Genomic DNA, 14,559 nt, shown 5'->3' with positions numbered 1-14,559 from the left:
TGAGGGGAAGCTTTAATGAACAAGCAGATTTGAGACTTCAGTTGAATCTGTCACATGAAACCCAAAAACGGCGTGTGCTTACGCAGGACACACACCTGAACGCCAAAGGAAATCTCGGGAAATCAGATGCATATACAGTAGCTACTTATTTCAAAACTGGCAGAGATTATTGCTGTTACGTGAGTTCTCATTTAAACACAGTGATACAGGAGGTCTGCTCAGCCTGTTAGAGAGGCTCTGCTCAGCTGCATCTCTGGCAGTGAAAGTTGCTCTACCGCCAACGTACAGTAGGGGGCGGCACACAGACAGGAGAGGGCAGTGACAACAAACGGAAACCACTAAAACGATGCTCTTGACCACATCTCCACCTGGACATACCAAAACAAACGTTTTACCCCCCCCCCCCTCCCCGGCTGTCTCGTATAAAAAAATGACATTACAATTTTTCTTTTTGCAGTCAGTCATGTTCAGTCATGCTATTCAACAGACACACCTTATTTACTGAAAACACAGCTCTCTTTCCCCAAGAGCAAACAGTCTTTACAATCAAGGCTGACGAGCACAGCCCAGGTTTTTTTTGGTTGTCCCACAATCTGATATTTTTTAGTGTAACGGCTTTAAATTAAATCTTCATACGTAATTTCATGACAGTATGGTGCACTTACAGCTTTGTAAGAAAAAAGTGCTATGACTTTCTCTTACCCTCATGAGAGAAAGATTGTTTTAAAACTGAAATCTCACGTTATAACAGTGGTGTCACTCAGAAATGTTTCTTGTTGATTTTGCCGTAGAAGGATTCAGGTTATTTACAGTGTAACAAAGGCGGTGGATGGTTGGTCTCAGGAGCGGGTCTGGTTTGTGTTGATCATGATGTTGGGCAAAGCATTGCGTCTTTTCCTCCAGGTGCCCAAGTCTCGAGCGTATCTCTTAATCTGATGGAACCACTGCTGGGTGCGGGATTTGTCCGAGGCCCTGAAAACAAAAGACTCCCGTCGAATATCGAGCACCTCGAATGTGTCCTCACAGTCCGGATCTGTCGACACCACACAGTTCCCCAGACGGATGGGCTCTCTCAACACTGTGAACTTCCCGCTGCTTTTGTCCTTGATTAGAACCAGCACTCCATCTCGAATGCTCTCTCCACCACCTTCCCCCTGATCTCCCCGTGTACCCAGGTCAGTGCCCTGTCCTGGGGCTTCACCCGCCCGCTGTGTCCTCACCATCAGCAGACTCTGAACATTTTGGAACTTGAGGGCCTTGCTACCCTTCTTCATCCATTGGCCATCTGCTGGCTGGGACAACTGGAGTGGTCCCTCCATGACGAAGCGTGTGTTTTCCCTCGCCCAGCCCACGGTCTTCATTGACACCTCTCGCATCTCGATGTTGATCACCTCCCGGTTCTTGCGGCTATCGCGGCGGAAAGAGCGGAGAGACCACGTGACGCCATTACCCTCCTGCTTGGTCTTCATGTTGATGTGCTCCAGGTGGGACTCCACTCGACTCTTGGCCTCACGGAGACGTGCATAGTCGGGGTGACACTCTGGAGTGACCTTAATGATGCGGCTCAATAAAAGCGGGTATTTGGTCACGCGCTGGAGGGGCGCCATAAGGAAGGAGCGCAAGTTCATACGACGTAGTGCTGTGTTGTCGTTCTGGGAAACATCCAGGAAGATTCTGAAAAGAGAAACAGGAAATTAAAATGAAAACGGACAGATTCTTACAGTGTGCGTATGTCCTGGGAGAGCTCTTACAAAGGTGATTAATGGAAATCATAGGACAGCCTGACTCAAGGGTGAGCTGTAGTTCTGTCTAAAAATATGAATCATTGCAGCTCTACTCTCAAAATAGAACTTCTTCTGAATTAGTGATAACCTCCTGTCTTTTCCATTAAGAATTACACAGAACATTTGTGGCAGGAACTCGAGAAAGCTCCCAGAGTAACTTTTCCATCACACAGGCCAACAAGAGGATGAATGCTTGCGCTTTGTGTGTACCGGAGCAGTTCTTTCTCCTTCTCCAGCGCGTTGAGCATGTTGACTGAGGTGGACTGCTGCAGGCAGTAGGTCTGGAAGGCGGGCAGCATATTGACGAACTCTAGAAAGATCTCTCCTATGTACACTGTCAGCAGATCCTCATCTCCCTGAGGTCAAACCACATGAGAGAAAATGGTCAATTCAGCATTCATTTCATTTATGTCTTGCACTGGAAAACAGATTGTCTTAGTAAATCATTGCTGTCCCCTTACCAATTTAACAACTCCGTGTTCACAAGACTTAAAATTTCAGATTGAAAGCTCATTATTGACCCTAGAAACAGTATTTGCCCAAACTTTTTCACCATAAGGTCCATTTAGTGTCTGTTCTCTTGACCTTGGAGAAAAGTCAAGGATAAACTTCCAACCTAATCAAAAATGAGTCTTGACTCCAGAGAAGATGTAAAACCAGCTGATTTGTCTTGGAAAATTGTTGAGTCCTTACTAGATCCGAGAGGTTCAGTCATATTTCACCAATCTCAATGGTGATGCATTGCAAACAAGAGTTTCCCTACCCTCCTTCTGACTTACAGACAGACTGACTCTCCCCAACATACCCCACATTACTGCCTTCAGTACATTCTTTGTACACAGGTTATTTAACAGTGATTCTGATGTTGTGGGCTATTGACTTTCCAAATGTTAAACTTCAACCTGTGAACCTGTGAGACAGCTTGTGGGTTGGATGTGTGTGGAGAACCTTTGTGTTATGTTGCACTATAAATAAACTGAAGAAGTTATAGAGGGTTAAACAGGGTTAAATAATCTCTGTCACTGTTTTGTTAATGTGAACATATCTGCAGTGTACTGCAGGTATTTGCACTCAAAAGAAAGTATGCCATTTAATGGATTTTATAAATGTGACCCTGAAGGTGAATTATGTAATACCAGTAGGTGCTCAAAGCTTAACAGCATTAAAAATCTGCAAAACGTGTGTGTGTGTGTGTGTGTGTGAGAGAGAGAGAGAGAGAGAGAGAGAGAGAGAGAGAGAGAGAGGATGAGTGGGTCACCTGGTCAAAGGCCTGGTCGATGCTGTCTTGCAGGTGTTCAGTGAAGCGGTCGTTGACGTCTATCAGCTCCTGAACGTTACCAAAAACCACAGTGAGCTGCTCAGCTGTCAGCAGCCCGGCGCTCTGCATGGGGCAGTAAAATTCCTCTTTGATGATCCTAAGATCCTCGCCGTAGCTCGACTCTGTGTTCAGAAACTCCAGGATGGCCTCTTTGCGCTCGGTGCGCAGCTTGGAGCAACGCTCGCACATGCGCTCTCCTCGCTCTTTGGAGGCCCCGTCTCTCAAGCCACAGTCTGGACAAGGTCTCTGGGCCTCCCAGGCTCTGAGGGAGGCAGATGGTCTCTTCCAGGTGCGGGACAGCCCAGGGCCGATGCCGCTGTCCACCCGTTCGACCTCAGCTCCACGGCTTCTGCGGTAACGGCGAGGCTCACTGTCCTCCTCCTCCCGCTCATCACTGAGACCCACCACGCCACTGTCAGCACTCAGACTGCTGATGGTGCTCCAGCGATGCTGCCCGGACCGAGTCACACCCAGACCCGCTTGACGCTCCTCACCAGGAGGCTCTGAGCGGCCGCGAATTGCTGCTGGAGCTGAGGAGGTGAGGATTCATTAGAGTTTATGGATTTAGTCTCCACGTGGAGACACACATCGTAAGTAGGAGCCTCCCTAATGAACGCCCATTTAGTCTGGACTAGTCATTACTGACCATGTCAAAATGAAGTAACTATTATAGGTATCATCGTTCTCCGATAATTAGATCCCTAACCCTCCAGTCAAGGACTTAACCTTTGTTGTCAATACATAGCCTATCGTGTCAATACTAGTGTGTGTGTGTGTGTGTGTGTGGTGTGTGGTGTGTGTGTGTGTGTGTGTGTTTAAACCGAGGAGCAGTCAGTGACATATGTTTGCTTAACTTGCTCAGACAAGGTTTCAAATGTTTCACTTAAACTCCAGGTTCATTATTAAAATGCTATTTCAATTATGCACCAGTATGAAACCACTCTCTGGTGATCATTTTTTGGTACTGAGGAAAAAACAATTTATTGTCCACATCCCTTTTATCTGCTGGAAAGAGCAACAAGGTCACCATTAGCATATGCCATATTGACTGACATTCTGTGGCCAGCGTCCAGCGTCAAAGAGCTTCTGTTGACAGGGAAGAGCACAGTGTTAGCAGGGGAACTCTGTGAGTGTGTGTGTGTGGAGGGGAATGTGAGGACTGGGTGCAAAGGCCAACATTTTTAGAAACTAGAATAAGTTTAAAAGAAGAACAGCTCTTAATAGCCTTAATTTTTTTTTTAAATGCGAGGGATTGTAAAACACCAGCCTTAGTTGGAGGTTCATTCACAGTTTAGGGTGATTCACCTTCCCTGATGAGGTGAGGGAGGTGTAATGAGGACATGGAGTTCTGTACAAGTCCAGGGATTTATGACTAGAGTGAGCTGGGTGTAGTTCTCCACAGGGAGGAAGCATCAAGTCATAACCGCTGATACAAAGCTGGGATCAAAGCCTGTTTTTGGACAAACTCATTTTATTTCTACTCTGATGGAGTCCATAACATCAGTGGGGGTGCGCATAAGTGTTTATGAGTTAAAATGTATTGACTTTCTGCTCAGAGTCTGAGTGTAAATCATACTGCCCAGGGGCTCTGAATGGTAGTCACTGAGCTCAGGATGAGCATGGGTTGTTCTAATAACAGCCAATTACGACCTCTGCCAAGGAAGTTATGTTTTTGGACCTGTGTGTTTGAGCAGTGAATCTTGAAAACCACTTGAAGTGGCTTTCCACCAATTTTAAACATCAAAGTCCGTTTGCTAGTCATAAGGAGAACCGCTCAGGCTGTGATAACAGCTGTGCAAAGTCTTTCATGGCTCTGAAGGAGCTTTTTAAAGTCCTAAAGGGTTATCTCAGCTTACAAATTGAAGGTGTGGAGTTTGAAAGACGTGGGTGTTTGCCAGGTAGAGAGACTCTAACAAAAAAGATGCCAAAGAGTTGCATAATGAGAAATGAAGGATCCAGTGTTTTTGGGGCTTAACTAGGGACTGAAAGTCGAGTTGTATCTCTCTACTGTCTCTGTCGCTTTGATTTTGATTATTCTTTTGTTAATCTGTCTTTTGTAAGTCCCACAATTTTATGACAATAAAAGCCTAAATAACTGGAGTATATATAAAACTATAAAAAAATTCTGTAAAACTGATCTAATTGAATTTGCTGACGAGGAGTAGAAAGAGATTATTGATAGGACCCATACAAGCTCTTTTTGCACCCTACTTGTACGTCCTGCACAGGGTTCACTTTTCTAAAGCCCGGCTAAAATATATCCAGAGGTGTGACAGATGTTATGCTTCTTCATGCAAGCTTAATTCTGATGTTTTATTCATGCTCAGTGTTACAATTTTTGGCATGACTATTCTGAGATTAACTAAAGTAAAATTAAGAACTGCCCCTTTATTTATGTATGTTGTTTAAGAGTTAAGACAATGTTCTGCATGTTATGACTCTGGGTGGAGGAGAGGCTGAGGACAGTGTGGATATTAAAAAATAAATGAAAGAGGCAGAGTACTGGAATTTTGGTTCTACTTTTCCTGTAATAATTTGAACAGTTTCTTATCTATGGTATAACATCATGGAGCAGGGGAGTGTGAATGGATCTTAAAGATGTCTGTTAAGACCTATGCATGGAACCAAACAGTTCAGCACAGGCTCTGCTTGTTTCCACGTGAACAACTTGTTCTCCACTGTGATTTTTTTTTTTCTTTTAACAATTTTTGTTTTCATTACTCTGAAAAACCACTGAAAACCAGCCTTCATCAGATCTGCTACATGAAACATCTGGGCAAAGCTTGGGTATTTCAAATTGTCTTTTCCTAACAATGGCTTCCACACTCTTTTTCATAAACTTGCAAGCATAAGTACTTGCATATACCGACCACCAAAGAAATCATGCAAAATTTGATGGCATCTCACCAGTATGAAATACTTCAGTTACAATGAATCTGACTAAAAGACATGGACAGGATTGAAGTATTTTTAACCATCAGCCACTGAGCATAACGGCCGATCATTCCTTGAATTTTGATGCAGAGTTGAATCCATTTACAGATTAAAATTGGTAAACATTTTTTATTCCAAATGACAGATTTGACGACTGTGGGGCCTTGAATTGTTTCCCGTGGATAATGTGTGGATCGAAAGCTTTCTATTTTATAATATTACATTGCAACTTTGTTTCTTAGCTGTGATTAAAAATGCAATGGATAACATTGAGAAAACATGTCAAACACTTTGACAAGAACAAAGTGACACAGTTGTCACACACGTGTCATGTAACTCACCACTGTCTCTGTCTCTGTCACGGTCTCGGCGATGGCCGTGGAGTCGGGCGGCGGCAGCGATCTTCATCTCCAGCTGTTTGCGTTTGGAGGCGTCGGCTGGCATGGGGTCGCTGTAGTGGGGTCGGAGACGGCACTCGCGCTGCGCCCTCACCGTCTCAGCCAGCTCATAGGCTGCGTCCGAGCTGGAGCGCCTGCAGCCCAGGCCGGTGTGCTGCCAGGTGGAAGGACACGTGTGTCAATCAAACTGTCACGTTTCTATGGCAACAGATGAAAAAGGACTAGAATCTCCGGGGAGATAAGGTGAGAATGATGATAAGACAGGATCAAAGCTTGTGTGTGTGTGTGTGTCTGTGTGTGTCTGCGTGAGGAGTTTTCATGCACGATGTCAACATGTTCGCTCTCATGACATCATTACATAACAAGTCTTGGTTATCTCTCTGATCCCAGCTTGTAGAACTGTCAAGAATCCAAATTTCATACTGAGATGCAGCACTAAGCATCTGCCAAGTCTTGTAATAGACTCTAAACACAACAAGGCCACACATCCAAAAATCTGCTGTTATCTCAACTTGAAACCACCCAGCCTTGAAGATGAGAGACGTCCCCCAAGTGACAATTCAAAGCATCTCCTGCCTTTTTTTTTTTTTTTTTGAGGTGAAGCGAGGAATTCCCCAACACACTGCAGCATTCTACATGGACAAACAACCCACATGTGGATTTAAAAAAAATCCTTTTAGGGTCAAACAAGCCCCTGAGAGTTGACCTGAGCTTAAAAGTTCAAAGGTCAGTGCTAAGACATGCAGCTCTTCACCCTCAAGGCATCACCCGCATCATTGCATTCAGTGATATTGGCTTTACAATGATTACCTCCCTAAATGTTGACAATTCTCTGACAGCCAACAGCTACACATGACTGAAAGGCGCAGGAGGGTTTTCATCGCTCTACACCACAAGGCAACATGATATACAGCTGGCAGCAATCACATAAAACTAGGGAGAATAATTCATGTTCTGCTGAATTATCAAACAGCAGCCCTTACTTGAGGAATGCAGGGGCAGGATCCATTGTGCATCCAAAGCCAAAAATTAAGAACGGCAAGAATCCAACGCACCTCGACATCTGTTCTCTAAAACTACCCACAGGCTTGTAGCATGCAAGCGAGATGCGACTCCATGTCAGTCCGGCTCTTCTGTTCTGCAGATGCCCAGAGAGGAGCACGATGCTAGCTGCAGCTGAGGCTGGTGTCAGGCTGCAGCCAGCCAGCAGAGAGGAGCCGTGCAGAGAGCAGGAATGAAGCGCTGAGTTACCAGTAGCCCGCTGCTGGTGGGGGGGCTTAATCCTCTTTTTACTGCACCCTCAAACGTCGAGCTGTTGCTGGAAAACAGAGAGTGCTGCACGCTCACTCTTGTCTCAACAAATACCTCTGCATCAGTATGTGTGAGTGATGTGCGTGTGTGTGTCGCAGTCCCCTTGCTTGTCCCTGTCATCCTTGAATACCAATAGATCTATGTGTTTCTGCACATTACAAAGCAACGATGAAACGCAGCGAGCAGAGACTCGCAGAAAAAAAATTAAAAGACTAAAGAAATAAAATGAAACAGAATCCTTACGCATTCTCCTGCCTCCTCTCTTCCTCCTCCTGCAGGCGTCTCGTCGCCAGCCTCAGCTCCGCAGGCCGTTGCCGACGTTGCCATGGCAACGGCAGAGGGCTGACAGTCGGTCGAGGGGGCGGTGATGTCACAGCCTCCGTCCCGGTCACCTGACAGCCTGACGGGGGCCTCGGCGGAGATCTCTGCACTGCAGCTGGCGGTGAGAGGAGGAGACAGAGGTACAGAGGGGGAGTGAGACGGATGGAGAGAGGGGAGGGAGTGACAAGGGGAAGAAGGGAAGGCAAGGAGAGGGAGAGCGAGAGGATGGGAGGAATAGAAGGAGGATGTGGGAGACGGAGTAAGTAAAGAAAGAGGGAAAGAAGTCAGAGGAGGGAGAAGGGGGGAGCAGGAAGGAGAGAAGGGTTGAAATTATAATTCTGGCGGAGCTCACTTCTCTTTACAGCACCACTGCCATTCATTGCACCTAATTCTTCCCTCTGCAGCTCACATGCCTCTCTGCTTCCAGCTGTGTTTTCCTCCATCCCCTCTACCCACCCTCCTCCTCCTCCTCCTCCATCATCCTTCTACCTCCAGCAAACACCCAAATCAATTCCTCTTCTCTTCCCACCCCCAAACCCCCAACTCCTCTTCAGGAGGACAGCAATTAGAAACATCAGCGGACATTAACACCTGAACCCATGGACCACAGGGACACTGCCTGCACACAACCACACACAAACATACACACACACAAACACACAGAGGCATCATACTTCTCCTTCGTTCCTTTGTCTGATAACTGGGGATCCATTCTTGCAGCACACAGCCAACATGTGATCTGAGACACCCCACAAAAGCACACAGGCAGACACACACACACACACACACACACTGTACTACTACTGAAATTACACCACGTTGACATGCACACACAAACAGAACATCTCTATCCTATCATCTCTCCAATAAAGGCACTTAAATGCTCCAAAAAGAATGATAATTTAAAAAAAAATTGTCTAAGCAAGTTTGAGGTAGACCAGTCTGCATTTTATTTACAGCTGCTTTGATTTTTTGGCCACTTGGGGGCAGGCAGACAACACAAGCTTAAAACCTGACACTTCTGACATAATAAGCATGACGTTCCACTTTCCTCTCTAACTGGATCTGTCTGGTCAGGTAGTGTACAGTGGGTTTTTCAGAGTTTGTTGTTTTTTTTTTTTTTTTCTCCTGAAAAACACCTCAAAGAAAACCAAGATAATAATAATTCCCTGTTGGTTCCTCACCCTTGGACCCTTTTTTGCATTACATGTAGTCAAATTGATTAAGCTTTAAAACAATGAACAAATTATCAACAACAGGAGCTACCTGCTATTTACACTGTATTGATTTTTTTTTTCAAACACTGCTGAACTTCTCGCTCCAACAGGCACGAGTGGAAAATATAATATCACTGCTATCGCAGCAAGAAAAAGAAAAACAACAAAACGCTTGTACCAGCAATTTTAAAGATGATTATATTTTTATTAATTAAAGGCTTTTGTGGTTCTTCTTCAGCTCAGCAGGTTTAATAGGCCCAGAGGTCAAAATCCATAACAGTGGAATGAAAGATTGTAAATTCCTGAGATATTGAAAATGGTGGATGTAACAACAGAGAAGGATGGTTAATCTCAGGAGCAAGTTGGGTTAGTGTTAATCATGGCAAGGCTGCACACACACACAGCAGCTACACATACATTTGACATTTAGTGATTCTGGCCCCTGCTTTAATCTAATGTTGCAGTCTAATGCTTCATGTTATCTCCTTTTTTCTCTCCTTTCTGATGTTTCTTGTCGTTTCCACAGTATACTTACTTTATCATCTGTTAATCTGCTGCTGTTACTGTGGCCACATGTACATTTGCATTTTCTTTCTTATCCCTACGGCTTAAGCTGTTTGCCATTTAGTTTGTTTAATAAAGGGCAAACCAGATATTATTTCTATCTGTCGACTTTTTTGAATAACTAATAAACCGTTGAGTCTATAAAATGTAAGGATGTCCATCATCAGGTCGCAGAACTAAAGACAGTGTTTTCAAATTGCTCCTTTTCTCCAGCCAACACTCTGAAACCCAAAGGTATTAACTTTACACTGATTTAAAACTGAGAAAATCAGCAGCTCCTCACATTTGAGATGCTGCAACTGGCAAATGTTTAAATATCTGCTTGCTAAATAACTTAATCAATTAACTTACATTAATTGTTTAATGTTAATAAGATTTATGTCAATGCACAAATAAATGAATTGCACCTGCACAAATTTTAACTTCTCATATGATACTGTATACATTGACTTTGGCCTGTTATGTATCCTCAGATGTCCCTGTGGCAACTTAACAGGTCTCATTATTCTAATGGTTCTTACATAACTCTGAGCTAATACCGAGCTCTTTCTGGACACGTCATAAAAATAATTTCTCAGCATCCCCCTGATACTGTGTGGCATTTCAGCACACACACATATTTCATCCTAAACTACATCAAACCATGGCAACCTGTAATATTTTTCATTACATTACACATGTAATCAACAAAGCCAACACTGCAGATCAAAGGTCTTTAAACGTCCAAATTAAACTGGTGCCAGTGTGGCGAGAAGGCAGATGTAATTAATACGGTTCTGAGGACTCAGCTCTAAAGCGTCCAATCGGTTTTCACATGGACAAACTGTCATTAAAGGCCTCTACTTCACAGTATTAGCTGTCACACCTCCCATGATGCATGGGAAGTAATAACCTACAGCCCAATTTATCAGGAAACCACTGTATGTGATAGATCACTGCTCAAAACGATGCAGTGTGACACTTAAATTAGCCTGTCTGTCATTTTCACTGATGCATATATCACTTCAGTGAAAATATATTTCTGTTTGAGCGTTTGCATCTAATAGAGACAAATAAATGGGAAATACAGTCGATACACTCCCATTAAATGCCACACACAACTGGTGCAACTTTTACTGCAGTATACAATTAACTCAGCAGTGCTGCTTTAATGCTTCACTCTTTTTGTAGTCTATAAAAACCCTCCCAGGTGTAATAATATGAATATTAGTGTAATAATGCAGCCTGAGCTGTATTATGCTCGGTATGCAAGTCTGGCTGCATGATACACTTAAGCAAAGAGACCTATTGGTGGAAGCCAAATACCTCAGGGTGCAGAGATCACACAGAATATTGTCATGTTTAATTAATAAATCTTCAAGTATTAAAACAGTCACAGAGCCTTAGGTACAATTTAAATCACAGTTGGAGTGCACAGTGTGTTGCATTATGGGTGCTTTTTGAACATAAAAGATGAATCCACTTGGGATAAACAATGCTGAGTATGAGCTGCGGGAGCTGTTAGTGGGCTCTGAGAGGACTCCAGTACTGCGGAATTGACTGGTAGACAATTAAGTGACAATTTTGATAATCAATTAATTGTTAAATGATTAATCAAATTCAAAACACTCTCCAGTTTGAAAATTTGCTGCTTTTCTCTGTTTTATATCATTGCAAAGTGAAAATGTTTTAGTTTTTAACCATGCTGCGTTGGTTCACAATGAAATATCTCAACAACAACTGGATGGATTGATATGAAATACTGAGCAGACATCCCAATACTGTTTGTGATCTCTTGACTTTTCCTTGAGGTTCACAGTTGTGGATTTTATTGAAATGTTGCAACAATTATTGAATGGATTGTCATTAAATTTGCTGCACACAGTCATGTTCCCCTGAGGATGAACTGTAATAACTTTCTGTAATAACTCATCATCAGCTTCAACTCTAGTTTGCGTCATTCTAAACAGCAAATGTTATCATGAGAACATGCCAAACCAAGATGCTGCATGTTAGCATTTTGATTGTGAGCATTTTAGCATACTGACATTAGCCTTTAGCTCTAAACTGTGCCTGAGATTAGTCTCACAGAGCTGCTAACATGACTGTACCCTCTTTGTCTTGTTTTAGCATTGATCGGGCAACAACTAATTTGAAGACATCACCTTAGGCGTTTTTCCGTATTTGATAATTGTAAAAACAACCTTTAGTTGCAGCCTAACACTGCAGTTCATATTACCACAAAGTCATGCACAGCAGTTATATTTTCCGCTGCCTTCATGCAGCAGAGCTTCAGACATCCATCATCCCTTCTAGCAGTGCAAACAAAGGAGGAACAGTCAGTGGAGAGTGCTGACGGGCAGGGAGGGATACCGTCTATTTCCCATCTATCACAGCGTGCAGCCTGTAGGGGGTGGAGTTTATATTCTTCAGCAGGCCTTATCAGGTAACTCCTCTGTGTTCTGGGTCTAATATTTACATCGCATGGAAGCCTGGACCCAAATGACACCACAGAGCTGTAAAAACACACCCTCCTCTTGTTTGTCCTTGATCAGAATGAACCACAGTGGAGTGAAGCCTGCATTTATTTAGCCAACAGCTGACAACTGACAGAGAGAGGAGAGACAGGGAAACAGTGAGTCTGCAGGGACGGTGGTAGTCTACCAGTCTGTCATGCCTCATGCCAGCCTCCCGCCCACAGTCTGCAGAGCCAACCCTGTTAGCTCCGACAGCTGTTATCACAATAACTGAGATAAATCGATAACACAACAACACATGCGGGCTTAAACAGATGGACTCGCACACACCAATACAGTGCTCTGGTACTGCAAAGCACACACATGGCAGTGTACATGCATACGCTTCTCTGATAAACGCACACACCTCTGCTGCTACAGAGCTCAGATTATGTGTACTATGAGATCTAATTTCACCATCAAAAAGATTAATGGGATTTAAAAACAATATGCTCATTGGTAAAATACTCTGGTCTCACTGTAACAGCAGTGCAGCACAAACAGAGAGAAATTAGAAATGAATCAAAGATCCTTTTTTCTCGTTTATCTACCTGGGGCTGGTTTGTATTCAGAGGTGGATACAAACACAAATGACTTTCACATCTCCACTTTGATCTTGGCAGTGGAGGGAAAAGTATTCACATTCTTACAGTATTAAAGTACTCAGCTACAAGTAAAAGGATCTGAATACTTCTGACAGCAATAAACACATACAGCCCCTCTGCACCCATCCCAGACTAACCTCTTCTTGATGAGGTCCAGTGCGGAGCCAATGAGGCCATCCTTCATCTTATAAATCTTGGCTCCATAGCTGGACAAGTCTGTCCCCTCCAGAAGGAGCGCTGGGCAGCAGCTGGAGGGCCGTTCCCAGTTCTCCCTGCAGGGTGGGAAAGGAACTGACCCAGCTGGTTCCAGACTGCTCCTCCTACGCCTGCTGCTCCCATCCTCTCCCCCTGCAGCAGGGGCTTTCTTCTGGGCTGAGCTGGCCAGAGGTTGCAGGGGTGAACGTGGAGATGGGCCTGTGCGGATGGGAGAGTATGTGCTGGTAACGGCGGTGGAGGTGGAGGTGCTGTCTGCAGTGCTTTTACTGTTTACAGTGTTAGAAGGAAGTTTCTCTGAGGTGGTGATGGTCTGCAGGCCTTCATCACTGCTGCCTGTCCTTTCACCTGTGCTCTTGTCTCCCTCCACCTCCTCAGGGTTTTCGCTCTGCTCTCTGTATCCTCTGCGAAAATCTGAATGATGGGCGGTATGATCAGAAGGAGATATCTCACTGTCTGATGCTGCTACATCATGTGAGTCAGCCTCAGGTTTTCCAGATACCACAGAACCCGCTGTGGACTCTTTGCTCTGCTCCCCCTCCTTCTGCCTCATTCTCTTAAATTCCTCGAATGTAGGGATATACAGGCGTCCCACAGGAGGTCTGCGGCCCTCAGATACAGAGTCTAATCCATTCCTGTTATCTGCAATGTTGTCTGTTGTGCAGGATGTTTTAACCACTTTCGGGGTGGACGGGGAGCTGTGGAGAGTGAGGTTTGGGCTGCTGTTCTGCCGCCGGAGCTGTAGGCGCCTCAGGACCTCCTGCTTGATCTCCTCAGGGCTGGTGATGCGCATTGTGCACAGCGGCCTGGGACCAGCACCTGTTGAATTCACATGATGCACACCCTGACTTTCAATGGGTGCAGCACTTGGGGTCACCTGAGGCCGCAGTGGGAGGGGCTTCAGAGGTTCAACTGCTGACCTTGCACTCTGAAGGCGGAGTTTCTCCCTCAGGCCTTTTCTTGCATCCCATTCGTCGACACCACCTGGAAACAGCAACTGGGGGAAGAGTGGTAGGTCCTTCCTGGGCAGCCCATGTCGAGTATAAAATGCCATGCTCTCTGGGTTAGGTACCAGTCCATGGGCTCCCACCACAGATCCATCTGGGGGCCCATCATACCAATGGCTAGTGGAGGTATAGCGTAAAATGAACTCACTGTCCACGCTCCTGTAGGGGGCAGCACTGAATGCACACAGGCCAGAATCTGCCACAGTGTTCCAGTTCAGGTTCTCCATACTCCTGTAAGGCCTACTGCCATTGTTCCCTATGTGGCTGTAGGAGCCTGGGGCTATCCCCTGACCGGGCCCCATCCCCAGAGGGCCCTGCCTGCTGGAGCAGTACCTCAGCCCCAGGTTAGAGAGCAGGGTGCTGCTGTTACACCTGGCCATGAGAGGGAAGGG

At 45.0% G+C, this 14,559-nt stretch overlaps 1 protein-coding gene across 1 annotated transcript; it reads right to left on the bottom strand.

The window, feature by feature from the left end:
- Positions 1 to 417: 417 nt before the first annotated feature.
- Positions 418 to 14,547, bottom strand: si:dkey-91i10.2 (uncharacterized protein LOC555224 homolog). Its single transcript, XM_041057626.1, has 6 exons — positions 13,085 to 14,547; positions 7,989 to 8,181; positions 6,381 to 6,588; positions 3,043 to 3,623; positions 1,995 to 2,140; positions 418 to 1,674 (listed from the first exon to the last, which is right to left on the bottom strand). The coding sequence occupies exons 1-6, from the start codon at positions 14,545 to 14,547 to the stop codon at positions 840 to 842; spliced, it is 3,426 nt and encodes a 1,141-aa protein (XP_040913560.1). The 3' UTR covers positions 418 to 839.
- Between the last annotated feature and the right edge of the window lie 12 nt (positions 14,548 to 14,559).

Source organism: Toxotes jaculatrix, chromosome 15 (assembly GCF_017976425.1).
Source record: "Toxotes jaculatrix isolate fToxJac2 chromosome 15, fToxJac2.pri, whole genome shotgun sequence".
Lineage (NCBI taxonomy): Eukaryota > Metazoa > Chordata > Actinopteri > Toxotidae > Toxotes > Toxotes jaculatrix.
This window is presented reverse-complemented; position numbering and strand designations above follow the sequence as displayed.

Coding starts and splice junctions, on each gene's coding strand:
- si:dkey-91i10.2 (XM_041057626.1), bottom strand. CDS start 14,547: ATGGCCAGGTGTAACAGCAGCACCCTGCTCTCTAACCTGGGGCTGAGG. Junction 8,182..13,084: donor CTGGACCTCATCAAGAAGAG/GTTAGTCTGGGA, acceptor TCTCACCGCCAG/CTGCAGTGCAGAGATCTCCG. Junction 6,589..7,988: donor GAGAGGAGGCAGGAGAATGC/GTAAGGATTCTG, acceptor TCCACCTGGCAG/CACACCGGCCTGGGCTGCAG.